The sequence below is a fragment of the Pogona vitticeps genome, chromosome 4 (genome assembly GCF_051106095.1).
Source record: "Pogona vitticeps strain Pit_001003342236 chromosome 4, PviZW2.1, whole genome shotgun sequence".
Classification (NCBI taxonomy): domain Eukaryota; kingdom Metazoa; phylum Chordata; class Lepidosauria; order Squamata; family Agamidae; genus Pogona; species Pogona vitticeps.
In genome coordinates, this window is record NC_135786.1 from 91,672,176 (window position 1) to 91,699,338 (window position 27,163).

Below are 27,163 nucleotides of genomic sequence, written 5' to 3' on the forward strand. Positions count from 1 at the left end.
GGCTAGGGGACTATCCGTGTTATGCAATACAGCACAATAATTAAACAAATGTTTTCAACTACAGTAGTTTTTAGGTTTGTCACCCCCATTCTTGTCTGAGGAAGTAGACTTGTCCATGAAAGCTCACATTAAAATGTAACAGTTAATCTTTAAGGTGCTACAATGTTTTTGTCTTCTTTATATGTATAATATTTGTTTTTGCCTGTTATGCTAGCAGCCTAACACAGCTACCTCTTCTAAAACTTTATTGCTGATTATGCTACTGTGACTTTGCTTATATGCATAAATTGCATATAAGCATAAATTATATGCATAAATTATATGCATAAATTGCTGATTATGCTACTGTGACTTTGTTATATGCATAAGTTCCACAAAGATAGTTCCCTCAGCTTTGAAGTGTAACCAAAAAAGTGAAACTTTCATTTTCTAATTTTTCTGGTTATTGTACCTCAGCATTTGTAAGGCGTAGCACTTATGATGCCTTAAACCCAAGCCTAATATACTTTGAAAATTTGTGCCGAGTAAACTAACTACCTAGGTTATCAACATTTCAGGAGATCTTTGTAATTTAACATTATGTTTCCTGAGTGTTTTCCCCCTGCTCACCTTGACTTTGTGACGACAAATCTCATTTGAGGATTCACCCCACACTAGAGATCTATAGGAACTGTATTTCTTTGGTGCCTGACTGTTAATCTGGTCGTGTTAGGAAGCCGCCTTAATAAATCATATTTTCTGTCCCATGAAACACACTCGTTCTTGTCTCTGAGTAGGAGTAACTCTCACATGTCTCTGACAGACATGCCCACTTACTTGAGAATAATTCAATCTAGTTGAATTAATCTCAACGTTGTAAGTATGTGCATAAATGACAACTGCACAACCTGTTAATAGCATAGATATGACCCAACAGCTTGTTAATTCCCAACCAGTTGTTCATCAGAGCTTTACAACTCCCACATGTTCACTATTCTTACGGTAGTGAATTCTTTGGGATTCTAAGAATCTGTGCTTGCCACTTTGTGGAAGAAAGCTGTTATCTCCATGTCTTCATCTGTGCATTTCCTGAAAAGGTATTTTGCTCAATCACTTTCTGAAACGAAGTGTGTGTCCAGTTTTATTGCAATTTGTGTGTGTTTTTTTAAATAAATCTATTAGATAGATGGAAGAAACTATTACATATCTAGGGAAAAGTGGAATATATTTGGCATCTGCTTGATGTTATTGTTCTCTAACCTCCATCTCGAAGTTCAGCATCCAAAGAAGGAAAGCTTTTCTACTCTACCTTTTCCAAAACCCTCAAGATATTCAGCAATATCTACTACTGGTATAATAGGAAGTGAAGACTTGGACTCAACCTATATCTAACTAGAAATGAGCGGAGACATAATCATTTTATTATTTTGAAAGAGGGAGGGACTACTTTGAAATAGCGGGGAAGTAAGTGTGGGCAGGTGTTGCAATTGTGAAATTATACATTGCTCATATGATTAAAGCTCACAAAAATGGGGTGAAATTTCTGGTGTGTTCTGCTGCCGAATTTTGCCTGTCCTGTACAGATAAATTACTGTTGCAGGAATACTCAGCTCCATTTCACAATTTTCTCTTTCTCTATCACTTGCTTTAGAAGAAGGGAGCAAATGGTTTGTACTTCAACAGTTGCAAAAAGCTGTTTGGTTAAAGTTTAGATTATCGCACAAAGTTAACTTTTTCTCCCTTTTCATGAGTTGAGGAGGCTGCTATGATGTACCAGACTAGGGTGTTCATGGTGCCTACTTGCTTAGTGACATAGAAATCGTGTTGTGTCTTGTTTTAGAAAATCTGTGACAACTGTTGTTAGTAAAAACAACCATTTCCCGAACAAAGAATAATTTGAGTAATATCACAAATAGTAAGAGTAATCAATTGTTTCTGTAGAAAAAAAATAAAAGGAGGGATAGGATTGTTTATACAAGAATGAGCAGCACTGAAGTCAATGGAATTTATTTATGAGTAGGTAAGATGGGTAAATTGATTTCCAGGTTATCCATTCACTCTGTTTTATGCCTTTGGGCTCTGAACTGGAGAAAGACACTCTGGTGACTTCAGTCTATGAAGCTGTTCAGCTTGCATGAGATAACTCTAGGCTGTATTACAAGTGCTCAAGCGAACTGCCTCTGTCTACTTTTGAGATACTTCCATCATGTTCTATAATTCAATTGTTGTTGTTTAGTCATGTCCGACTCTTTGTGACCCCATGGACAAGAGCAGGCCAGGCCCTCCTGTCTTCCACTGCCTCCCAGAGTTGGGTCAAATTCATATTTGATGAATTTGCTTCGATGACACTGTCCAACCATCTCAACCTCTGCCGTCCCCTTCTCCTCTTGCCCTCACACTTTCCCAACATCAGGGGCTTTTCCAGGGAGTCTTCTCTTCTCATGAGATGGCCAAAGTATTGGAGCCTCAGCTTCAGGATCTGTGCTTCCAGTGAGCACTCAGGGTTGAGAACTCCAAGGCCAACTTACCTGTTGTTCCTTTTATCTCTTGATTCCCTACTTTAGCATTCCAGTCCCCGATAATGAGAAGAACATTTTTCTTTGGTGTCAGTTCTAGAAGGTGTTGGAAGTCTTCATAGAATTGATCAATTTCAACCTCTTCAGCATCGGTGGTTGGTGCATAAACTTGGATTACTGTGATGTTGAAAGGTCTGCTTTGGATTCGTATTGAAATTATTCTATCATTTTTGAGATTGTATCCCAATACAGCTTTTCCCACTCTTTTGTGGGCTGCTCCATTTCTTCTACGGGATTCTTGCCCACGATAGTAGATATAGTAATCATCTGCATTGAATTTGCCCATTCCTGTCCATTTTAGTTCAGTGACACCCAGGATGTCAATGTTTATTCTTGCCATCTCCTGTTTGACCACATCCAGCTTCCCAAGGTTCATAGATCTTACATTCCAGGTTCCTACGTAGTATTTTTCTTCGCAGCATTCAACTTTCCTTTCACTTCCAAGCACATCCACAGCTGAGTGTCCTTTCGGCTTTGGCCCAACCACTTCATCAGCTCTGGAGCTACTTGTACTTGTCCTCCGCTCTTCCTCAGTAGCATGTTGGACGCCTTCTGACCTGAGGGGCCCATCTTCCAGCGTCATATCTTTGAGCCTTTTGTTTCTGATCATGGGGCGTTCTTGGCAAAGATACTGGAGTGGCATTGCCATTTCCTACTCCAGGTGGATTGCATTTAGTCGGAACTCTCCACTATGTCCTGTCCATCTTGGGTGTCCCTGCACGGCATAGCCCATAGCTTCTCTGAATTACTCAAGCCCCTTTGCCACGACAAGGCAGCAATCTGTGAAGGGGGTATAATTTGATTACTGAATATCAAAATAGGCTCATTATTTCTGCTACACGTACAGATTTCCAAGAATTAGACCACTGAACTACAGAATGTAGCAGCTTTATGTTCTTCTGAACTACAGAAACACCATAATTCTATGTCATAACCTTTTAAAAGCAGAGCAAAACTTTTGAAGCCTGTGCTGAGTTTGATAGTTGGGCTAGCTTGGAGGTTTAGGGAAAAAGAAATTATGTGCTGACATAAAGATGTATTTTCTTAGCAAGAGACTTAACGGTTGTTCAAATGGTCTTTACTTTTTGACTGAATACAAGCAGATTACTGTATCTGGACATTTCTAGAGATGATGGACATCTAGCAAGTATTCTGCAGTACCTGGAGTAACAAACATTGTTCCCTTTTAATCAAATGATATGAAGGTCTCAGGACCTTCTTTGTGTACAGTATTAAGTGTGTCATACCTCCTTATTGCAATTGCTGTTAAAGACTGTTTTAGCCTATATTTCCTCCAGTGCTTTAGTACCTTAATTAACAGTTGCTTTGAATTAAATTCTGTTAAGTTCCTTAGAACCTCTTAATCCTCATTTAATTACCAGCTCAATTTTTCCTCATGCTACTTTGTTTCCTTACTGTACCTACTAAGTGATTGGCTCAGGGTAGGCTTTAAATCCATATCCAAATGAGTGATAGTGTTAATTTACTGACAAAAAACTCAGTTTTGTGAAGAGCCAAAGCTGCTTTCAACTGGAATGTCCTGTAGTCTTTATATCCAATAAAACAATGAAAATCAAGTTTTTTCCCCAATGCTTTAGGCATTTGTTAAAGACAATACAAAGCTTAAAGAGAAGATGCAGATTCCAAAATATTGATTATGTGCTGTGAAGATCTGCTTTAACTATCTACTGGTCTGTGGCAAATGTGTATCTGAACACAATATGAAAAAATATAGGCGAAATCAGGATTGTATAAGTTGAAAAACAAACATTATAAGGTGGTATGTGAAGATTTGTTTGCAGTGTGTGGCCCCCTTCAAATGTGCCAGGGCCCCTCAGGGGTCATATAAGTCACAATTGAGAATGGCTCTTCTAAATTTGCAAAAGCCCTATGAAGAGGCCTAGGAAGAAACAATTTTATAATTTTCAATGCAGAGCAACATTGAGAATAACTGTTGATCACCCATGCTCTTAAATCCAAAAGCACTTTCATTTTCTTTTCACATCCAAAATACCTTTTCATACCTTTATGCTTTAAAACACTTGCATGCAGACTCACTAAATCTGAGGAAGATGTCTTCATTTGTATAACTATCCCTAGCACATGGAATAGTGGCTCTAATAGAATACAGTATTTAGAAAATACAGAGCTGAAGATCTTGTGCTAAATGAGGGGTAAAATTAGCAGTATGATGGGGTGGGTTAGAAAGCTATATAACCAGTGGAACTGCTGGTGCAATTGTAAGCCATGAAGACAGAAATTAATAGATTCTGGAAGGAACGGGAATGGCTCTGAGGAGGAAGGACAAGAGGGTTATCCAAAGGATTTTAGTTCCTAGTTGTTTAGCGAAACTTGAAAGAATTCTGTGAATAGTGAAAATTACCCTTGGATTTTTGGCTTTGGTCCCAAATCCATTTTGTTCCTAAGAATGTGCCAGCAAATATGGAATACAAAACAAAAGCTCAGATATTGGAGAACTCCATACAGTATACATTCTAATCCCTAAAAAAGGAGATGCCAGGGAGTGCAGTAACTGTTGGACCATTGCTTTAATTTCTCATGCAAGCAAAGGGATGCTCTATGTGTTGCAACAAACACTTTCACCTTATATAGAGCAAGAAATGCCTGATGTTCAAGCTGGATTCTGGAAAAGAAGAGGCACTTGAAATCATATTGCAAATATCCAGTGGCTACTGGAGAGTGTCAAAGATTTCAGAAGAAGATCCATGTATGCTTTATAGGCAAAGCCCTTGATTGTGTAGTTCATGAGAAACTATGGGTTGTTCTGACAGAAATGGTTGTGTCTCAACAATGGCTGTGCCTCAGCATTTGATTGTCCTGATGCATAACTTGTATTGTGGACAAGAAGCTACCATTAGGAGAGAATATGGAGAGACAGAATGGATTCCTATAGGCAAAGATGCATTTTATCCCTTTAAGTGTTCAATCTGTACACAGAATATCATAGAGAAAGCCAGACTAGATTCAGACAAAAGAGGCATAAAGCTGATATAAGAAACATCAATAATTTAAGATATGCAGATGAGCACCATCTTACTGGCACAAAGCAGCAATGATTTGAAACTACTTTTAGTGGGGGTGAAAAGTGCCAAAGCAGGACTACAGTTGAATGCTAAGAAGATGAAAACCATGACTACAAAAGAACTACTCAAGTTTAACACTGACAATGAAGAAATTGAAGTAGAGATTTTGTATACCTTAGTTGAATCATCAGTCCAGATGGAGACTGCAGCCAAGAAATCAGAAGACTGAGACTGAAGGCAGCAGGAAAAGAGGAAGGCCAAATATAAGATCGACTGACTCTCTAAAGAAAGCCACAGGGTAGAGGACAGGACATTTTGGAGATTGCTCATTCATAGGGTCACCATTAGAGATGGGATTATTCATATATGAATACCCCTGCACAGGTGGAGATAATGAGGATCCGGCCCCCTGGGGCCAGACCGTCCAACTCACTGTTCTGCTGCCGCCACAGGCTCTGTGCTCCCTTCCTATCACTCCAGAGCTCATGGTGCATTAGCCACTCTTCAACCTGGCAGAGAGGCTCGTCATCCCGCCTCCTGCCAGGAGTGGCTAATCCACCATGAGATCTGGAGTGATAGGAAGGGAGCACAGAGCCTGTGGCAGCAGCAGAACAGTGAGTTGGACGGTCTGGCCCCACCTGAGGGGGTAGGCTATTCGTATACGAACACGAATGCCTCCATCTCTAGTTTACCACAGGTCGGAGGTGACTTGATGGCACATAACAATTCTCAAGTTGCTTTAGGTATTTTTGAGATTTAGGTTAAGCAGAAGTTGCAAAATAAATGGATGGAAATTCAAATAAATGAGTCTGAGCCATCTATTTTTCATAGTGATTATGAAGAGACTGAACAGAGGCTACGCTGTTGTTCGGATTCTGGAATCACCCATATTTCTTCTCAAAAACATTGAGACGGACAGCTTTGTCTCTCATGCTTCTGCTGAGAGTGCCCAACAGAATTCATAGGCTTTGTGCTCATTCAGGATTGTTGGTTAACTGCTTGCTCAATACCTCCAGTTCCCTTGGAGTCAGACTTGACAGCTCACAACGGTGCCTGTTTCTGTGCATGTAGGTATGGGTCAGGGACAAAGTGAGAAAGTGAGACTGGTCTCACAAGACAAACTATGCTTCAGCTTATGTGGAACCCAGAAGACAGACTCAAAAAGCACTTTAACCATGGTTAGCAGAACATTTTCTAAACTAGATGAGATGCTCAGCTTTCACTTAGAAACAGAACTGCCTTAGTGGTAAAATATACTCTTTTTTTATCCTAAAGTGTGTTTCTCCCACATTTGTATCTTGCAAATTAACAAGCTTTGTTTTGTGATCATCACTGAGAAATAAACACAGACTTAATTTACAAGTCTGATTTCTAAGTCATGCAATGCTAAGGGAATTCCATCACTGAAGGGAAAACATGATACTGTACCAGTTTCTAAATGCAAGCTGACGGTCTCGTTTAACTTGACTCTAGGTATGAACTTTTTCTCTGGCTAACAATACAAGAAAGGAGAAGGGGAATCTGGGCCAGGAAAAGTGGACTTCAAACCAGAACAGAGAATTGCTCCAGCCAATAGTCGTGAGTATTGATGACAAAAGCCAGTCAAACACTGAGTTAAATTACAAAGCATGATGGATGCTCATACAACACCAGTACGAAGGATGCCCAAGCAGAAGGAATGAACACTGACTGTTTGGGTTCCTAAGTGATTATAATATATCAGTTACAGTACACACAATTCTGCAGCTCAGGAACTGGTCCCAGGAATGGAACACAATAAAGAAAGCAAAAGTTTCATGTAGCTGGTATGTAGGGATATCCTGTATGCAATACCGGAGGCAATATATATAGCCAGTTCATTAATAGGCATTGGCAATTGTGATCAGGTTCATTTGAAACTCTGTGCAGCGTGCTTCATTTTTGGCGGGAAATAAAGTCGGAGACATATTAACTGAACTCATATTCTTGTCTTTATTTTTTTCACATCTTTCAACTGTAGTTCCAATCGGGTCAAAACAAAATAACTCTGGCAACAAGGCGTAACTAGGGGACGTAAACACGCATCCAAAGTCCAATGTATTTATTGGGGTGCTCTGCCAAACCATTCCTGATCAGTGGGCTTCCAAAGGGACCCGGCTCCTCACCGCACAAATTGTTCCACAGCATGGGTGCCTCACCCAGTCTCCCTCCTTCAGGGGTGTATTGTATCTGGAGTCTGGTCTAATCACTTTCCTTCCTCTCCCTTGCCCGTGCAGAAACACAATGACAGTCCACTCTTGGGTTTCTATCATTGACTCTCCCTCAACTTTAGTTTCAGGGTCCGGTAGCAGTCCACCCACTCTCAGATTTGGGAAATCTCTCAACAAGTCATGCGCTTTTTAATATTCAGCCTCTCTCTTTCTCTCTTCCTCTTTCTTTCTTTATCTCCTTTCCCAGATCTGCCAACCATCATTCTCCTTGTACATTTATACCTTCCTCCCAGACTGACAGCTCTTGCTCCTCCCCTTTTTCCTTTCCACCCTCCTCCACCAGACAAATTTCAACCTTCCCTCTTTTCTCTTCTAGCACAATCTCTTTTTCCTCAGATGCATTCACATCATGGCTCTCCTTCTCCTCTATCACAGCTTCTATTATTAAGGACGGCTCACTTTCACTCACACCTCCTTCACAGTAATTTTATCTTCTTTTGGTCTCATTCTCTGCTAAAGATATTCCAGTTCGCAGCCATCACTACCTTTTGTAACAGCATTGTTTAATTCTGCATGGTGTATACTGGTACAGTGGTGCCTCGCAAGACGAATTTAATCCATTCCGCGGTTAATGTCGTTTTGCAAAAAATTTGTCTTGTGAAACGCGTTTTCTCATAGGAATGCATTGAAATCTAATGAATGTGTTCCTATGGGCAAAAAAAAGTCAGAACAAAGTCACATTTGGTTTACAAAGGGTTTGTTAAGTGCTCTTTAAAGCCATACATATTGTGCAGATGATTTCAAAAATTTCAGTAAAAAACATGAGGCTGGAACAAAAAATGGAAAACATTTGTCTTGCGAAGCACAGCCATAGGAAAATTCATCTTGCAAGTCATCAACCTCATGGCCAAAACCATTCGTCTTGCAAGTTTTTCATCCCACAAGGCATTCGTCTTGCAAGGCACCACTGTAGTTCATTTTGTTTGTCTTGACTCTTTTACCGTTCAGCTTCATGGGATGTTCACCTCAGGTTGTAGTGTTACAAGAAAAAGAGACTTCTCCATGAAAATTATAAACTTGCTCTATGTTTGTAATTTTATACAGTACGTCCCATCCTACCTTGCTCACAATTTCCCTAAGCTAAAAGGTACTTAACAGGGAGATTATTCCCAACTTTTGATCATTTTGGTTGCCCTTTCCTGTACCTCCGTTGTCTTCATAATATCTTTCAAGGCAAGTTACCAGAACTGTATACTATGTTCCATGTGTGATTAAATCACAGATTCATATAAAGGGATTATTATACGAGTAGTTTGATCTCCTTTCCTAATGATCCCAATATAGAACTTGATTTTTTCCACAGCTGCTACCTAGTGGACTATCCATCAAAATCCAAAGATCTTTTTTTCTGAACACATACCACTAACCTAGACTACATCATGTGAAAGTAAGAGTTGGCGTGTGTGTGTGTGTTTTCCCAATTTGCCTCACTGTATACTTGCTTACTTTGAACTGTGTGTTCCATTTCAATGGCTCTTTTGCCCAGTTTGGCCGGATCTTTTTGGAACCCTTCATAAGCCCCATTCTCCGTTTAAAGAGAAATATAAGAAACAGTATTTCTTGTGAGGAATAAATGTCTCTGAGAAGAGTAAATTCGTGAAGTTCTTGCCTCAACTGGGCTTATTAAACCAGCCTGGAATAAAAGATTCTATGACAGTTGGAAAGACAGTTAAGAGATCTGGAAGAATAGTGTGAAATCTGCTACTTGAAATGAAATCTGCTAAAGGTGTGTGTGTGTTTTTGTGTGTGTGTGAAATGCTTATATATTGCTTGCCTGTTAGAGGGGTTGCTTCTCCTGATATGTACCTTTATTCTAATTTTGCCTTTTACATTTGGAAAACAGTTGATTTCACTGGCAAAAAAATCCTAATACATAGTTACACCTATGGAAGGCAAGTATCATAATTTACCGCAGCTTCGTGATGGTAATTAACAATTTCCTGCTTGGGTTTTTCAGTGTAAGCTAACCCATCAGATTGGCACATGCCCAAAAATCCAAGCAGGGACTTTTTAGCTGCCAGCAATAAGCTACTGTGAATTACATAGTTTCACTGCCACAGGCACAAGTACACAATAGGATTTTGGTCACTTTTAAATTATTGTTTGGCTAGGGACAGCCATAGATTTTTAAAAGAATGTTATGCTGTGTAGCATGGTAAATTGTATCTTTTTCTACTGCTTTCTACCTTCTTCAAGCTATTCCTTCTCTGGAGTACAGGATAAACCATGAATCAAAAGGCCTTTTGCAATTTTTTTTTCTTTACAGATCCTCTGAAGACATTGACCTCCAAAGCATTGGAAATGTACTAGGGGGAAAGATGACTGCCCCAAGTCAACAGCATATGACAATCGTCAATCCGCCCCCTCCGAAGTACATAAATACCCAAGGAACTGGCTGCTTAACAAATCAGCTTCAGTATTTGCAAAAGGTGGTCATGAAAGCCATGTGGAGGCATAACTTTTCCTGGCCATTTCATCAGCCTGTAGATGCTGCAGGTTTAAAGCTTCCAGTAAGAGCTAACTTGTTTTCCTTGTACATAAATCTTTAACAAAAGAAGTAGAAAAGCAAAAATGTATTAGAATTTGAAATTCATCTTTGAGAAGGAAACACTGTACTATTATTTTCTTCAGACCCGCAGTTGGTAAAGACAATAGTACTTGAGTACAAAAACTGTCAAATCATACAGATATAAATCAAACAAGCATGCAGCCAAAACAACCTTGGGGCATTCCATTAGAGTACAGTCAACTCTGGTAATTCAAGTATATTGGCCTCATCAATAGGAATTTTTCATACCCTATAATTTGTTCCTTATTTATGAAGTATTCCTTTTAAATCAGATGTGCACAACCTATTCACCATGTTGCTGCAGAGTCAGCTGGTATACAGGAAAGATCAGCGTTATTAACCAAGGTTGGAGAGGAACTTTCCTTACTGCAGAGGTGGGAAACAAAGTATTATTTCCAATTTATTTTCAGATAGTGCTCTAAAGACATTTAATTTTTAAATATTGTGCTCCTTAAATGTTTTTAAAGGTAAATAGTGGGGTGTTTATACTGGAGAACTTGGAAATTACAGTTCTTGTTTAGTTGTTAAGTCGTGTCCAACTCTTCGTGATCCCATGGACCAGAGCATGCCAGGCCCTCCCGTCTTCCACTGCCTCCCGGAGTTTGGTCAAATTCATGTTGGTAGCTTCAGTAACACTGTCCAACCATCTCGTCCTCTGTCGTCCCCTTCTCCTCTTGGCTTCACACTTTCCCAACATCAGGGTCTTTTCCAAGGATTCTTCTCTTCTCATGAGATGGCCAAAGTATTGGAGCTTCAGCTTCTGGATCTGTCCTTCCAATGAGCACTCAGGGTTGATTTCCTTCAGGATGGATAAGTTTGTTCTCTTTGCACTCCAGGGGACTCTCAAGAGTCTCCTCCAATACCACAATTCAAAAGCATCACTTCTTCGGCAGTCAGCCTTCTTTATGGTCCAGCTCTCATGTCCGTACATCGCTACTGGAAAAACCATAGCTTTGACTATGCGGACCTTTGTCCGCAAGGTGATGTCTCTGCTTTTTAAGATGCTGTCTAGGTTTGTCATCGCTTTCCTCCCAAGAAGCAGGGGTCTTTTAATTTCATGGCTCCTGTCACCATCTGCAGTGATCATGGAGCCCAAGAAAGTAAAATCTGTCACTGCCTACATATCTTCCCCTTCTATTTGCCAGGAGGTGATGGGACCAGTGGTCATCTTAGTTTTTTGATGTTGAGCTTCAGACCATTCTTTTTTTTACGCTCCCCTCTTTCACCCTCATTATGAGGTTCTTTAATTCCTCCTCACTTTCTGCCATCAGAGTGGTATCATCTGCATAACTGAGGTTGTTGATACTTCTTCCAGCAATCTTAATTCCGGTTTGGGATTCATCCATTCCTGCCTTTCGCATGATGTATTCTGCATATAAGTTAAATAAGCAGGGATACAATATACAGTCTTGTTGTACTCCTTTCCCAATTTTGAACCAATCAGTTGTTCCATATCCAGTTCTGACTGTTGCTTCCTGTCCCACTGATAGATTTCTTAGGAGATAGATAAGGTGGTCAGGCACTCCCATTTCTTTAGGGATTTGTCATAGTTTTCTGTGGTCCACACAGTCAACGTCTTTTGCGTAGTCAATGAACCAGAAGTAGATATTTTTCTGGAAGTCTCTGGCTTTCTCCATAATCCAGCGCATGTTAGCAATTTGTTTTCTAGTTCCTCTGCCCCTTCAAAATCCAGCTTGTAATTTTGGGAATTCTCGGTCCACATACTGCTGAAGCCCACCTTGTAGGATTTTGAGCATAACCTTGCTAGCGTATGAAATGAGTGCAATTATGCGGTAGTTGGAGCATTCTTTGGCACTGCCCTTCTTTGGGATTGGGATGTAGACTGATCTTTTGCAATCCTCTGTCAACTGCTGAGTTTTCCAAACTTGCTGGCATATTGAGTTTAGCACCTTAACAGCCTCATCTTTTAAGATTTTAAATAGTTCAACTGAAATGCCATCACTTCCACTGGCCTTGTTGTAAGGCCCACTTGACTTCACTCTCCAGGATGTCTGGCTCAAGGTCAGCAACCTCACTATCTGGGTTGTCCGGGACATCCAGATATTTCTGGCATAATTCCTCTGTGTATTCTTGCTACCTTGATGTCTTCTGCTTCTGTTATGTCCCTAACATTTTTGTCTTTTATCATGTCGATCTTTGCGCAAAATGTTCCTTTAATATTTCCAATTTTTTTGAACAGATCTCTGGTTTTTCCCTTTCTATTATTTTTCTCTATTTCTTTGCACTGTTCATTTAAGAAGGCCCTCTTGTCTCTCCTTGCTATTCTTTGGAGGTCTGCATTCCATTTTCTGTAACTTTCCCTATCTCCCTTGCAGTTTGTTTCTCTTCTCTCCTATTAGTAAGGCCTCATTGGACAGCCACTTTGCTTTCTTGCATTTCCTTTTCTTTGGGATGGTTTTTGTTCCTGCCTCCTGTACAATGCTACGAGCCTCCACACATAGTTCTTCAGGCACTCTATCCACCAAATCGAGTTCCTTAAATCTGTTCTTCACTTCCACTGTGTATTCCTAAATGATTTGGCTTAGATTATACTTCAGTAGCCCAGTGGTTTTCCTACTTTCTTCAGTTTAAGCTTGAATTTTGCTATAAGAAGCTGATGATCAGAGCCACAGTCGGCTCCAGATCTTGTTTTTGCTGACTGTATAGAGCATCTTTGGCTGCAGAGAATCTAATTAATCTGATTTCGGTATTACCCATCTGGTGATGTCCATGTGTAGAGTCGCCTCTTTTGTTGTTGGAAAAGAGTGTGATGACCAGCTTGTTCTCTTGACAAAACTCTATTAGCCTATTCCCTGCTTTGTTTTGAACTCTAAGGCCAAATTTACCTGTTGTTCCTTTTATCTACTTTAGCATTCCAATCCCCTAGAATGAGAAGAACATCTTTCTTTGGTGTCAGTTCTAGAAGGTGTTGTAAGTCTTCATAAAATTTGTCAGTTTCAGTCTCCTCAGCATTGGTGGTTGGTGCATAAACCTGGATTACTGTGATGTTGAAAGGTCTGCCTTGGATTCTTATTGAAATCATTCAATCATTTTTGAGATTATATCCCATTACAACTTTTCCCACTCTTTTGTTGACTATGAGGGCTACTCCATTCCTTCTACAGGATTCTTGCCCATAATAATAGATATGATAATCATCTGAATTGAATTCACCCATTCCTGTCCATTTTAGTTTACTGACACCCAGGATATCAATGTTTATTCTTGCCATCTCCTGTTTGACCACATCCAGCTTCTCAGGGTTCATAGATGTTACATTCTAGGTTCCTATGTAGTATTTTTCTTCGCAGCATTGGACTTTCCTTTCACTTCCATGCATGTCCGCAGCTGAGCATCCCTTCGACTTTAACCCAGCCACTTCATTAGCTCTGGAGCTACTTGTCCTTGTCCTCCACTCTTCCTCAGTAGCATGTTGCATGCCTTCCGAACTGAGGGGATCATCTTCCAGCATCATGTCTTTTAGCCTTTTGTTTCTGTCCATGGAGTGTTTTTGGCAAAGATACTGGAGTGGTTTGCCAGTTCCTGCTCCAGGTGGATTGCGTTTAGTCAGAACTCTCCACTATTATAAATTACAGTAGATCAATGGATATCTGGTTTTTAAAGCTGTACTTCGCTCACCAGTCTTTGCACAGGTGCTGACTTCTGAGTAGGTGTGCCTAGAATTGGGTAAAGTTTTGTATGTTTATAGAGAAAATGCTATGTGTGCATGTATGCAAACATGTAATAGTCCACTGAGTGACAACCCAAGTTGTAGAAGATCCTTTAAGATGAAAAGAACCAACAGGAGTTCGTCAGGCACCTGTATTCACCCAACACAGTTATTAATAATACTGTTATCTTTAACTTCTAGTAGTACCAATTTAAATTGTTAAAACTGATAAAATATTAAAAATGTGTCCCTCACAATTAATTAAGTTGTGGTTGAAAGAGCTTCCAACATAGTGAAAGACTGCTGTCTGTTAGTAATTGGCATTAGCACTAATTCAGGCCATCTTCTCCTGACTCTTCCTGAGCTATAATATGCATGCTTAGTCTGCAGGGCTTTCTCCTCAAAAAGCATTCTAGGGCTTTGCTCTCTTCTGTGAAGGCTAAGCCCCTCAGACATATTTCTATTTTTCTTGACAAACTCAAATGGTCAGTTTGTCTAAAAGTGCTTTCAAAGTGACTGTCGCCTTGCATTTCTGGTGTTGAATTTCAAGAGAAACTGTCACTTGAGGTTAATATTAGAGGTCATTCACTCAGTGTACTTTTAAAAATGGGAGCCACCCTTGGGCCAGTTCTGCCTCTTCACATTTCTGAGGCAGACACTTAAAATGTATTTCACTCTCATGTAATAATATTGTACTATCAATCTTGGCTTGTCAATTATGGCCAACTTTCGTGCATGTATGTTTATATGACAGCTACGCAAAAGTCACACAACCCCGAGAGGAAGTTGTTCCCTCCATGCACCTTTCCATTTCCAGCCCACATTCTGTACGAATAGCTTAGATAAACATCTGCTTCTAGAAAAACACATAGAGAAGAGCTTATCTTCAGAGGGTGATTATACCCAACCGCAAGTGAGTTGATCTAGCTCCTGCACTTGCTCTTCTACAAATGCATTGTGAATTGTGATTTACAAGAACATACGATAATTGCAGTATGATATGTAAAATGTGTGCCAAAAAAATCAAATGCTATTTAAAAATAATCTTTTATTGCATTAAAATGCTATCGTACTGGATGGTTTATTATGATGGAAAGTAATGTAAGACTTTCCTGGAGCTCTCATGTTCCTTTCCCCTCTTCTGCGCAGATTTTGCTTCCATTTTAGATTAATGATAGCTCGTTATTAATATGAACATGGTAAAATAGTGGTTAACCACAGCCAGAGAGGAAATATGTTTATTTTCTCCATTGCCCATGTTGGCTGGCATATTCTGGGAGCACATGACTCACTCAGAGACACTCAGAGAACTTCTTGGTTGAATGGGGATTGAACGGAAGTCTCCTTAGTCCTAAATTGGCATTCTAGGCATTACTCCATTGGCTTATCTGAGAGCTTGTTGGATCCTAAATTTCAGACAATCCCTTATTTTTTGGCCACTATGCTGCACTTCTTCCTCTACTTTCTCCTGCACAAAGCTGCCAGTATCGTAAATGAAGTAGAGATCAGTAACACCTTGGTTAGTTTATTCTTTATGTTGAAGATTTCATTCAATGCAATGCCATTTTTAATATGAAAAAATCTTCCCTCTCTTCCTAAAATAAAATATGAGGTATCGAAGACCTAGGCTTGCAAATTATGCTCTTTGAGTTCACAGTACTCTCATTGTTGGTTCTCTCTCTTTCCTATCTTTCTTTCTTTAAAAAAAACAGGATTATTATAATATTATTAAAAAGCCCATGGACTTGACCACAATTCAGAAACGCCTGGAACACAACTATTACACATGTGCAGCTGAATGTATCGAAAATTTTCAAACAATGTTTGCGAATTGCTATTTGTATAATAAGGTACGTATGATAGTCAAATTTACAATCATTTAAACATATTTACAATTATTTGTTTAAGTTACTTGGGGCTCTTTAACATCATTAAAGCATTAGTCATCACGACAGAACAGAAAGAGTGGGTACTGGTCTGAATGTATTTCTTCTTGCTGAAATCCTTGAATTCAGCTAAATAGACATGAAGAGCTCTCCTGATAATTCTGCTTTCTGGTTATTGTTCCGCACCACCTCATTCATTATTAAATTATTTCATTTTCCAGTTGTAACAGACGGTATCACTGCACCTGTATAACCATTCACCAAGACAATCTGAGCATTTTTAATAGGAAAAAAAATGAAACAGATCATTTCAATGCCTGGTCTCATGTAGGTAGGAGTGAATTGCATACGGGTGAGTGAGAGTATCCTGTCATGGATTTAGGGGTGCTCTAAAGTGTCTTAGTGAACCTTTACAGCCCAAGACCTCTGTTTATAAAGACTTCCCCAGATTTTAGCTGGGAAGTCTCCCCCCCCCCCCATGTTCCCCTAAGGAATATGATTTTGGCTTGATTTTTTCGAGGTATATCCTGAGAATTATCCAAATGAAAGACTATATCTCTTCCCCTTGGCAAGCCAAGGGGAGGGGACTACTCTTATCTTTCTAACTTGGCAGTGCTGGACAACAGTGGCCCTTCCAGGTGAGGCTTATTCTTTTTTATCTTCCTGAAATTATCCTGCCTCAAATAAAGATTTCTATGGTGGTAGGTATGCTCAGATGCCATCCATTGGCACCCATGCTGTATTTTCCCATTGCCCTTTTAGTCCCTTGTTCTCTGACAACATAAAGTTACATTAAAGAAGGAAAGGCAGAATAATTACACCATCTTGTGATGGCCCTTGTATCTGAAAGTGCCCTAACTCTAAAACACGGAGGACAAACTTGCCCTCTTTTTTTTTGCAACAAATCTTATGATCGGCTTCTAAACAACAACATGCTCCCCCTAGACCTCTACTGGTAATTTTGTTCCCCTAGCCTGCTTTGGAACTTAAAAGAAACCCCTAATAGGTGGGGGTGGGAAAGATTTGTTTTTAAAATGCATTGCAAACCGTATCACTGATGCCTCTAGAGAGCACAATTTGTGGTTTTGGAACATTCTTCTGGTATATTGAGGGCGGGTTGTTGGGGAGGATCCACCATTCCAAGGTCTGAAAGAAGGGGGAATTGCCCCTGGATCTTTGCATGTTAGCTCTCCCCAAGGTTGCTATGTGTGTATCTAAATGAACCTTCAGTTACTGAAACAACACTAGTCTCTGTTGAATGAATGCTAAGGAACCGCCAAACGCCATGTTGTAGCCACAGGCCTTGGCAAAAATACAAGCACATTCAAAAGTGCACAATACAAGGGTCATGTTTCAAATACAATTGACAGAAATTCTTTTGTCTGAAAAAAAAAAGCTGAAAATAAGAGCTAAGGTCAAAGGAAGGAAAAGGCAAGAAATGAAGAACAAATGAAAATAGTAAAATAATCAAATCAGGAAATTACTATAACAATGAAAAAGAATCTCTTGTCTGAATCCTCAAAGCAGCCAGAGAGGGGAGAGAGATTTCTAAAGAAACTAATTCTAGGTAAAATGCTAATAATAGTATTAGTAATGATAATGATGATGATCTGCATCGCTGGAGTCCACAGCCAGTGAGATCAAAGGTGCAGAGGGGTATAATAATAACAGAGGAAATAAATTGGTGTGTAGTTGACATGAAATATTTAGTGTATGCACAAACAAACCTTTAAGGGTTGGGCAATGATAAATGACAGTGAAATTATTTCTTGTAAATCACCTAGAAATAGAGTTGGTGCTTTACAGCTAAAAGGAACATTTTCCTTTGCGCACAGGCTTGTTGCCAAATCTCGCACTGCAGACAGTTTAGTAACATGTTGCTCTGATGCAGAAAGTGATTGCCATGTTTTTCTTGCAGCCTGGTGACGACGTTGTTTTCATGGCTCAGGAGCTAGAAAAAGTCTTTATGCAGAAACTTGCACAGATGCCCCCAGAAGAGAAAATAATTGTTACCTCTCAAAGAGAAAGAAAATGGAAAAATTCAGACGGTAAGAAAATACTTGACCAACAATACCTGAGTAGAATGTAGCACATTCCATAAAATGCTGCATGGAGAATCTTTCCAATGCTAAATGCCTAAAACAGAATATATAGATTTCAACTGTTCACACTTTACTATTGATTTCAAGATTTATTTGTTTTTACAGAAATGTTGAAGGACAAAATTATATTATAGTTTTCAAGTCAGAACACTTGCATTAGATCAATAAAGAAATCATACACTTGAGATTATGTAGATGCTCTGTTTGCTTCTCTAGGTGATGAAGTTTCTCATAATGATTTTTGTAATATCTAAAATAGATTTAGTCTACTACTAAGAAATTATGCTCTCCTGAGCAATCCAAATTTGCAATGTGACAAAAAGATGGAATTCTTCAAATTTTTGAAAACAGATTGTGCACCTATAGAAGAATAGTCAATATTAAATGAAAAATACCACTAAATCTATCCGCTGCTTAGGATATAAGAGACAATATAATTGTCTATGAGCTTGTGTACACAGGGCAATTGGACCAGGTTGGATTTCACTAAACAGGATCACCAGAAGGTCCAATATATCATTTTGTGTGATTCTCATGACCTCAAGTGACCCTATTTGGTCCCCAACAGTCTGCTGTCTATATGCCAATATCATAAAGTGGCTTAAGGGGAAAAACATTTAAGTGTGTATTAGAGCAGCAAATACACACCATATCACTTTAAAAACAGCATTAGGTATGTGTACTACAAGTTAGGTATGTTCCTCAGGTATGTGTATTAAATATAGCTACCTAATAGACCTACCTGATTTGTAATGCACATACCTAATCCTGTTTTTAAAGAAATGCAGCACATAATCCCTTCATGGATTGCTGCCTTGTCGTGGTAAAGGGGCTTGAGTAACTCAGATAAGATATCGGCTATGCTGTGCAGGGACACCCAAGACGGACAGATCATAGTGGAGAGTTCTGACTAAACGCGATCAACCTGGAGTAGGACTTGGCAAGCAACTCCAGTATCTTTGCCAAGAATACCCCATGAACAGAAACAAAAGGCTAAAAGATATAACGCTGGAAGATGGGCCCCTCAGGTTGGAAGGTGTCAAACATGCTACTGAGGAAGAGCGGAGGACAAGGACAAGTAGCTCCAGAGCTGATGAAGTGGTTAGGCCAAGGCGGAAAGGACGCTCAGCTGTGGACGTGCCTGGAAGTGAAAGGAAAGTCCAATGCTGCGAAGAAAAATACTGCATAGGAACCTGGAATGTAAGATCTATGAACCTTGGGAAGCTGGATGTGGTCAAACAGGAGATGACAAGAATAAACATTGACATCCTGGGCATCAGTGAACTAAAATGGACAGGAATGGGCGAATTCAATTCAGATGATTATCATATCTACTATTGTGGGCAAGAATCCTGTAGAATGAATGCAGTGGCCCTCATAGTCAAAAAAAGAGTGGGAAAAGCTGTAATGGGATATAATCTCAAAAATGATAGAATGATTTCTGTCTATACAATCAGCAAAAACAAGACCTGGAGCTGATTATGGCTCTGATCATCAGCTTCTCATAGCAAAATTCAAGCTTAAACTGAAGAGAGTAGGAAAAACCACTGGGCTAGTCAGTATAATCTAAACCAAATCCCTTAGGAATACACAGTGGATGTGAAGAACAGATTTCAGGAACTCGATTTGGTGGACAGAATGCCTGAAGAACGTTGTATAGATGCTCATAACATTGTACAGGAGGCAGCAACAAAAACCATCCCAAAGAAAAGGAAATGCAAGAAAGCAAAGTGGCTGTCCAACGAGGCCTTACAAATAGCAGAGAAGAGAAGGAAACAAACTGCAAGGGAGATAGGAGAAATTAAAGAAAATGGAATGCAGACTTCCAAAGAATAGCAAGGAGAGACAAGAGGGCCTTCTTAAATGAACAATGCAAAGAAATAGAGGAAAATAATCGAAAAGGAAAAACCAGAGACCTGTTCAAGAAAATTGGAGATATTGAAGCAGCGATCAGGGAACAGGGGTAAATTACCCCAAATGGGGTAAAAATGAAAATCCTAGGGTAATGAGCAGAGCACTACCCCCCCACCCCCTGCAGCCGAACTTCAAACTGTAAGCCACCTATCCCTGCTACCTTCCTTGGTTGCAGCACTTGTAAACCGGTTCTTTTAGAGATCAGAAATAAGGCAGCTTCATTGTTTATGGCTGTAGAACAGCCCCGGGCAGTCAATCCAGCTTGTGAATGACTACTTCCACCAGAGATGGAAAGCTCCAATTAAGGCGGGAAGGAAGGTGTGTGTGTGTGTGAGAGAGAGACAGGTGCCTTCATCAGCTTGTTTAAACGTATGTAGAAAATTGAAGGAGGGAGGGTGTGTGTGTGCATGTATGAGAGAGAGAGAGAGAGAGAGAGACTGACTCAAAACTGAAAAAAGGAACTGATGCAAGGAGGAGGGAAAGCTTTAATTGAGGCTGGAAGGACTGGTGGCTTCATCAAGCTTGTTTAAATGTAATGAGAGGAAATGGACATACTGAACTGAATCAACTAATTGTTGAAAATTGAGGGAGGAAGGATTTGTGTGTGTGTGTGTGTGTGTGTGTGTGTGTGTGAGAGAGAGAGAGAGAGAGAGAGAGAGAGAGAGAGAGAGAGAAACACAGACAAACTTGACTCTTTCATAAACCATGAAAAAAGGAACCTTCCAGGGAGGAGCTTCGTCGTGGTGAAGCCAGCAGCAGCTGGGAATAGCTCCCAGGGAAGCTGGAACTGATTCGGCCTAGATTCCCCTAGAAATGGGGGAGATTGAAGGGGAGGTCAGGAGAGACCTTTCTGTAGCAGTTGGTGAGCCACAGAAGGTAGAAGATTGGGCAGCAACTCGATTTTTCTCCCTTCTGGAAATTCACAGTAAACTATGGCAAGTCCTTAAAGAAATGGGAATGCCTGACTACCTTATCTATCTCCTAAGAAAACCTATACACGGGACAGGAAGCAACAGTTAGAACTGGATATGGAATAACTGATTGGTTCAAAATTGGGAAAGGAGTACGACAAGGCTGGATATTGTCTCCCTGCTTATTTAACTTGTATGCAGAATACATCATGCGAAAGGCCAGACTGGATGAATCCCAAGCCAGAATGTGGATTGCTTGAAGAAGTATCAACAACCTCCGATATGCAGATGATACCACTCTGATGGCAGAAAGTGAGGGGGAATTAAAGAACTTCTTGATGAGGGTGAAAGAGGAGAGTGCAAAAAATGGTCTGAAGCTCAACATCAAAAACAAAAACAAAAACTAAGATCATGGCCCCATCACCTTCTGACAAATAGAAGGGGAAGATACTGAGGCAGTGAGCAATTTTACCTTCTTGGGCTCCATGATCACTGTAGATGGTGACAGCAGCCATGAAATTAAAAGATGCCTGCTTCTTGGGAGGAAAGCGATGACAAACCTAGAAGGCATATTAAAAAGCAGGGACACCATCTTGCTGACAAAGGTCTGCATAGTCAAAGCTATGGTTTTTCTAGTACCGATGTATGGAAGTGAGAGCTGGACCATAAAGAAGGCTGACTGCCGAAGAATTGATGCTTTTGAATTGTGGTGCAGGAAGGAGACTCTTGAGAGTCCCCTGGACTGCAAGGAGATCAAACCTATCCATTCTGAAGGAAGTTAACCCTGAATGCTCACTGAGGAACAAATCCTGAAGCTGAGTCTCCAATACTTTGGCCACCTCATGAGAAGAGAAGACTCCCTGGAAAAGGCCCTGATGTTGGGAAAGTGTGAAGCCAAGAGGAGAAGGGGACGACAGAGGACGAGATGGATGGACAGTGTCATTGAAGCTACCAACATGAATTTGACCAAACTCTGGGAGGCTGTAGAAGCTTTGGCGTGCTCTTGTCCATCGGGTCACAAAGAGTCGGACACAACTAAACGACTAAACATCTAAACATCAAATAGCACATATTCACTGCTCTAATACACAACATTTTTTCACTTCCTCAGTCACTTTACAGAGCTGGAGAAGTGGTTAATATGCCAATAGTGTGAAGTGGCTCTCTTCATGGTATTGCCAAATTAAAAGAGGAAGACTTGCTTTGGTTCATTTCCAGCAATCACATGCACTGGAAATGGAATAAAACAGAGCAATCCTAGCAGTACCAAAAAAAGTAGAAGACCCTGACAGAGGCCAGAAAGGTGTAGGCAGGAATACTCTGGAGGTGGGCTGGTTTTCTCCAGCAAAGACATTGTCTGATTGCCATGTTTAGAAGCAAACCAGCCCATCCCTGCAGCAGACCAAACAGCAGGTTAAACCCCTATGTATTCTGCCTTTGTGAATGCTGCTTATTATGTAGCCAGAACAGGGTGTGAACACAAGTGCACCCGTGGGGGCGTCAACAATCTCAGGAAACCCAAGATTTGCAGAAGTATTGAGAGAGAGATTCAGAAATGGAATTCTGCCTGAAAAATTGGTCCCTGACTAAAATAGTTCAGAACAGATTAAGTATGTTCCATGGCCATTGAATTATATCAGTCTATTGACAAGGAAAACTGGGTGGGAAGTGAAAACAGAAGAGAGTTACCTGGGTGAGATCATGGATAGTTGGCTAGAATCCTTGACCAAGAGCATTCCACACTACAGGACTTTGTTGTCTCTGTTCCTTTTACCAAGGATATCAACCCTTCGGAATGTCGTCTTTGGAAAAACCATTGTCCCTAGTTCTCTTTTGGGCGCAGTGAAGAAGTGTTTCAACCTTTGTCACTATGCTCACACATGTACTAATGTTCTTTATAGTTCAGCCCCTTTTGAAGATCTCTAGTACTGCTCTGTTTTGGGCTGGAGGCTTCATGTAACCTCCACAGATATAGAGCATGTTCAAGTAAACTCTTGTTCACATATTCCATCCCTTTAGGACTTGGATAGTAACTTTCTATTACAGGCAAAACTAGATTCACTATGGGATTAAAATTTCAAAACATGATAACTGCTGTGATAGTTTATGTGCCATATGTAAGAAGTCAGTAAAGGATAAGCTGTTGCTAAATAAATTGATATACCTTGGAGCAGATGGAGACTAGCCTTCCTTAATAAGGTTCCTCAGTCAGAGATGTTAAATGTAAATGGATATGTCATTATCGGAGACTACAGAAACAAGTCTTGTGCTAGGTTGAGGAGTTGTAGACTGTGATAGCTATATATGTCTTTCATGTTACAACAGTTGTGATTCACTAGTTAGTCCTAGTACTGATCGTTAGATTAGAAACAAGATACAGCCAGTGATAAAGACAATCAGACTACAGCAGTAGACATGCTGGCAAAGAAACTGAAAGTACAAGGGGAACAACCAGCACTTAGGTTTTTGGAACACAATTAGAAGATGTTCACTAATCCATTTTAATTCATTTCTCAAGTCACTGAGCAAGCTGATACCGGAAGCAAGCTGGTTAAGCGACGCCAGCGATCAAAACCAACTAGGAAAGTTAGGCAGTTACAGATGAGGACAATTCGACATCAGCATGACCCAGAGCCTTCGCCTGTGACTCAAGCATCAAACATAACTCCAGCAACTGAAACAATAACAAAAGTAAGTAGCATCTGAATGGAGCAGCTCCTAAACAGGTGGACATTAGTTTTGGCAATGACTTTTATGCTATTAGACAACTCACAATATAAGACAATTAGCACATAAGGCTAAATTGTGGTTGACCATTATGACAGTGAGATGGAATAAGACTTCAGCTTATGCACATGCCCTTCTCGCCTGCTGCTTTTTCTTCCAGCACAGTTGAAAGAAATAGATTGGAAGTGTCTGTTTCTGTTGTACATTAACCATCGTTAATCTGTCATCTGATCCCAATGAACTGTAATTAATTGTACTTGCCAGAGCAATGAGGGTACTGATTAAGACGAAGAATACTTCCAACTTGTTGTTTGCTGGAAAATTTCTTGAAATAATGTTTGTTGTGGGTTTTTTGGGCTCTTTGGCCGTGTTCTGAAGGTTGTTCTTCCTAACGTTTTGCCAGTCTCTGTGGCCGGCATCTTCAGAGGATAGCACTCTGTGCTCTGGTGTAATTGGCTTTGGGAGTGCAGTATTTATGGCTGTAGGATAGGCTTTTGTCTTTTTCTGTAGATGGGTGATTAGTGTGTATTGTTGTGCTAAGGAGAAGAGATTATCTGTTCCTGTGGTTGATGGATGTCATTAGCTGGTCTTTTGTGTGTAGTGATCCCCTGTCCTTGTGGCTGGGTAGAGTTCGTTGACCTTTTGCACACTATTTTTGAGAGCTGGGAGCCAAGTTTTGTTGAGTTTCACACTTTCCTCTTTTTTGTTGAAGTTTTGCTGGTGCTTGTGGATTTCAATGGCTTCCCTGTGCAGTCTGACGTAATGACTGCTGGCATTGTCCAGTATTTCAGTATTTTGGAATAGAGTTTCACGTCCAGTTTGTGTCAGGGCATGTTCAGCTACTGCAGATTTTTCTGGTTGTTTTAGTCTGCAATGTCTCCCATGTTCTTTGATTCTGGTGTGGATGCTTCGTTTTGTGCTTCCAATATATACCTGGCCACAACTGCAAGGTATCCGGTATACTCCTGCAGTGGTGAGGGGGTCCCTTCTGTCCTTTGCTGACCGTAACATTTGTTGTATTTTTGTGGTGGGCTTGAATACTATTTGTAGGCTGTGTTTTTTCAAAAGTTTCCCCATGCGGTCCGTGACCCCTTTGATATATGGCAGAAATACTTTATTTGTGGGTGGCTGTTTTTCTTCTTCAGTTCGGTGTTGTTTTCTTGGTTTGATGGCTCTTGTGATTTCATTTTTGGAGTAGCCATTTGCCTATAGGGCCCAATTCAGATGGTTGAGTTCAGTGCTAAGAAACTGAGCTTCACAGTTTGGATTTGCACGGTCTACCAGTGTTTTGATTATGCCTCTTTCTTACTGTGAGTGGTGGGTGTTCTTCCTAACGTTTCGCCATAAGGTTATTATCTTCAGTGCAATCTATTTTATCTTTCACTTGAGCAATCCTATTTATTCTGTGAGAAGGGCCCACACAAGTCTTTAGATCATCAGTTTATTTAAGATTGTTTACCCATGAGTAAGGAGGCGACAGCAGCAGGCTCAAGGCAGTGGTACCGGCATGAGGGGAAAATATTGGTTAGGAAGAGAGACGGGCAATAACCTCCCTTTTTCTTGTGTTTCTTCTCGGGATTCTGCTGGGGCTGCATTGCCTTGTGGGGGCAGAGCTCATGGGGTCAACATAGCCCCCTTCCCCACCTTTTCTTGCAGCCTTCATTCAGTGAAGTGCAGTGACTATCCTTTTGTTGTTGTTGTTAAATCAAGTAAGAGGCATATCTGAAGAGCAGTGCATCAACCGAGCATGGTATTAGAATTGTGCTGCATCAGTTAGGGAAATATTTTCAAAAATAAGATGAAAACAGAGGAAAGGGTTTCTTCCATCCTCCCTTTTAGTGTAACAACTTATCTATTACATCAAAGGATTGTCGCCTCTGATAATACCCACCTACAGCTCCATTTGGGGGCAAACAGGCTACACAACAGAATAATTAGGAGCACTTAGAATCATGCCCCCCCCAAAAAAACAGAAGCCCCTGGCCCTGTACCAGAAAGGAGAGGGGTGGCTCTTAAAGGGGCAAGATGGGTCTGTCTAAGTAAAAATATGTGCCAATCAAGCATTTTGGTTCAAATCAAACTGCATCAACAGCAGTCCAGATACTGATATATGTACCTGTCTGGAGGGGTCCTAAGTGGGTATAGGACACAAATGGGCTTTGAAAGATTGCAGGCCAGTGTCTAAAAATCTCAGAAAGTATCTCATTCTGTGGAATGTGAAAAGTACTGGTTCCATAAAGATACCTCAGGTCCATCTGAACCATAGTTAGATTAAAGGTTGCTGTTTTGTTCCAAAGGTTTCTAAAACAAATGTTGCAATTCCCTACTTTATTGAAACCTGTGCTTCTCTGTTGGAAAAGGGTGTGAAAAGGAAGGCCGACACTACGACTGCAAACATCCCAGCAAGCAGTGAATCCTCTCCAGCACCCAATGAACCCAAAATTGCAAAGACCTCCTCCAGAGAAGAGTGTGAAGAATCCCTGTTGAAAAGAGGCCCACCAGGCTCCTGGCAATCACTGGAACCCATAAAAAACGTAAAGCTAACAGAACCACTAAAATACTGTAACGAGATCCTTACAGAAATGTTTTCAAAACAGCATGCTTCATATGCTTGGCCTTTTTATGAAGCAGTAGATGTTACAACCTTGGGACTTGAAGATTATCATGATATTATTAAATGTCCTATGGATCTTGGAACTATTAAAGTAAGTGGCTTGGGCATAGAAAATATAGTTCATCTCCTATCAAACCCTCTGATACACCTGTCCCCGCTCACATTTCTCTATTCTCCCAGTCTTGTACATTGATTGTACCTTCTCTGTAGGACCCATCATGAGATTTCTTTGTTCTGCTACTAGTCTGATGAACTGTGCAATTATTATAACACAGTACAGAACAGTAAACAAATCCACCATGCAAGTAGGTAGACAGGGTGTTAAAGTGATTCTCTGAACCACCCAGATTGGAGACTACATCTTAAAAAGTGGGCTATATTATAAGACCTCAGAATGTAAAACAACAACAAAAGCTACTAAAAACACACCAGCTCATTGATTATAGATGTATTAAGGCATGGTTTGCCTTGCTGAAAATTCTCTTACTTATTGTCAGTTTCAGCAAAGTCAAGAAATGAAGTTTTTTCCATGACCCTCACATTTAAGGCTCTTAGGTGCGCTGCACGTTTTTCTTATTTCCTGTTCTGTGCAAAAGCCAACAGATCCTTGCACACAGGAAAGTAAATGTCAGTAAGAAGTCTGGATTACTCCTTCTTCCCAAAATGCTAGCAATTTACCTGCAGGTTCTTTATTTGTTTGCATTCAAACAAATAACATCCCATAGCTTAGGAAAGTCACCTTTTGGACTATAACCTCCAGAAAACCCCAGCATATGTGGGTTCCTTTTTTGCCCCCCCCCCAAAAAAAAAATAAATTCTCTGAACTCTACCAGGAATTGAGATATTGTGGTATTGTAGATGAGAGGGTATGGGTGAATCATAATGGGTTTTGATAGCCGATGCCTGTTGGAGAAACAAGTAG

At 40.3% G+C, this 27,163-nt stretch overlaps 1 protein-coding gene across 1 annotated transcript in view; it reads left to right on the top strand.

The window, feature by feature from the left end:
• The first annotated feature begins 562 nt into the window (after positions 1-562).
• Positions 563-27,163, top strand: part of BRDT (bromodomain testis associated) — a 38,342-nt gene continuing 11,741 nt past the window's right edge. Inside the window, exons 1-6 of the mRNA XM_072997936.2 lie at positions 563-1,076; positions 10,115-10,358; positions 15,800-15,937; positions 17,892-18,021; positions 23,419-23,591; positions 25,988-26,332. Of these exons, the coding sequence (XP_072854037.2) occupies positions 1,048-1,076; positions 10,115-10,358; positions 15,800-15,937; positions 17,892-18,021; positions 23,419-23,591; positions 25,988-26,332 (1,059 nt within the window). The 5' untranslated portion in view covers positions 563-1,047. The remainder of the gene's footprint in view (positions 1,077-10,114; positions 10,359-15,799; positions 15,938-17,891; positions 18,022-23,418; positions 23,592-25,987; positions 26,333-27,163) is intronic.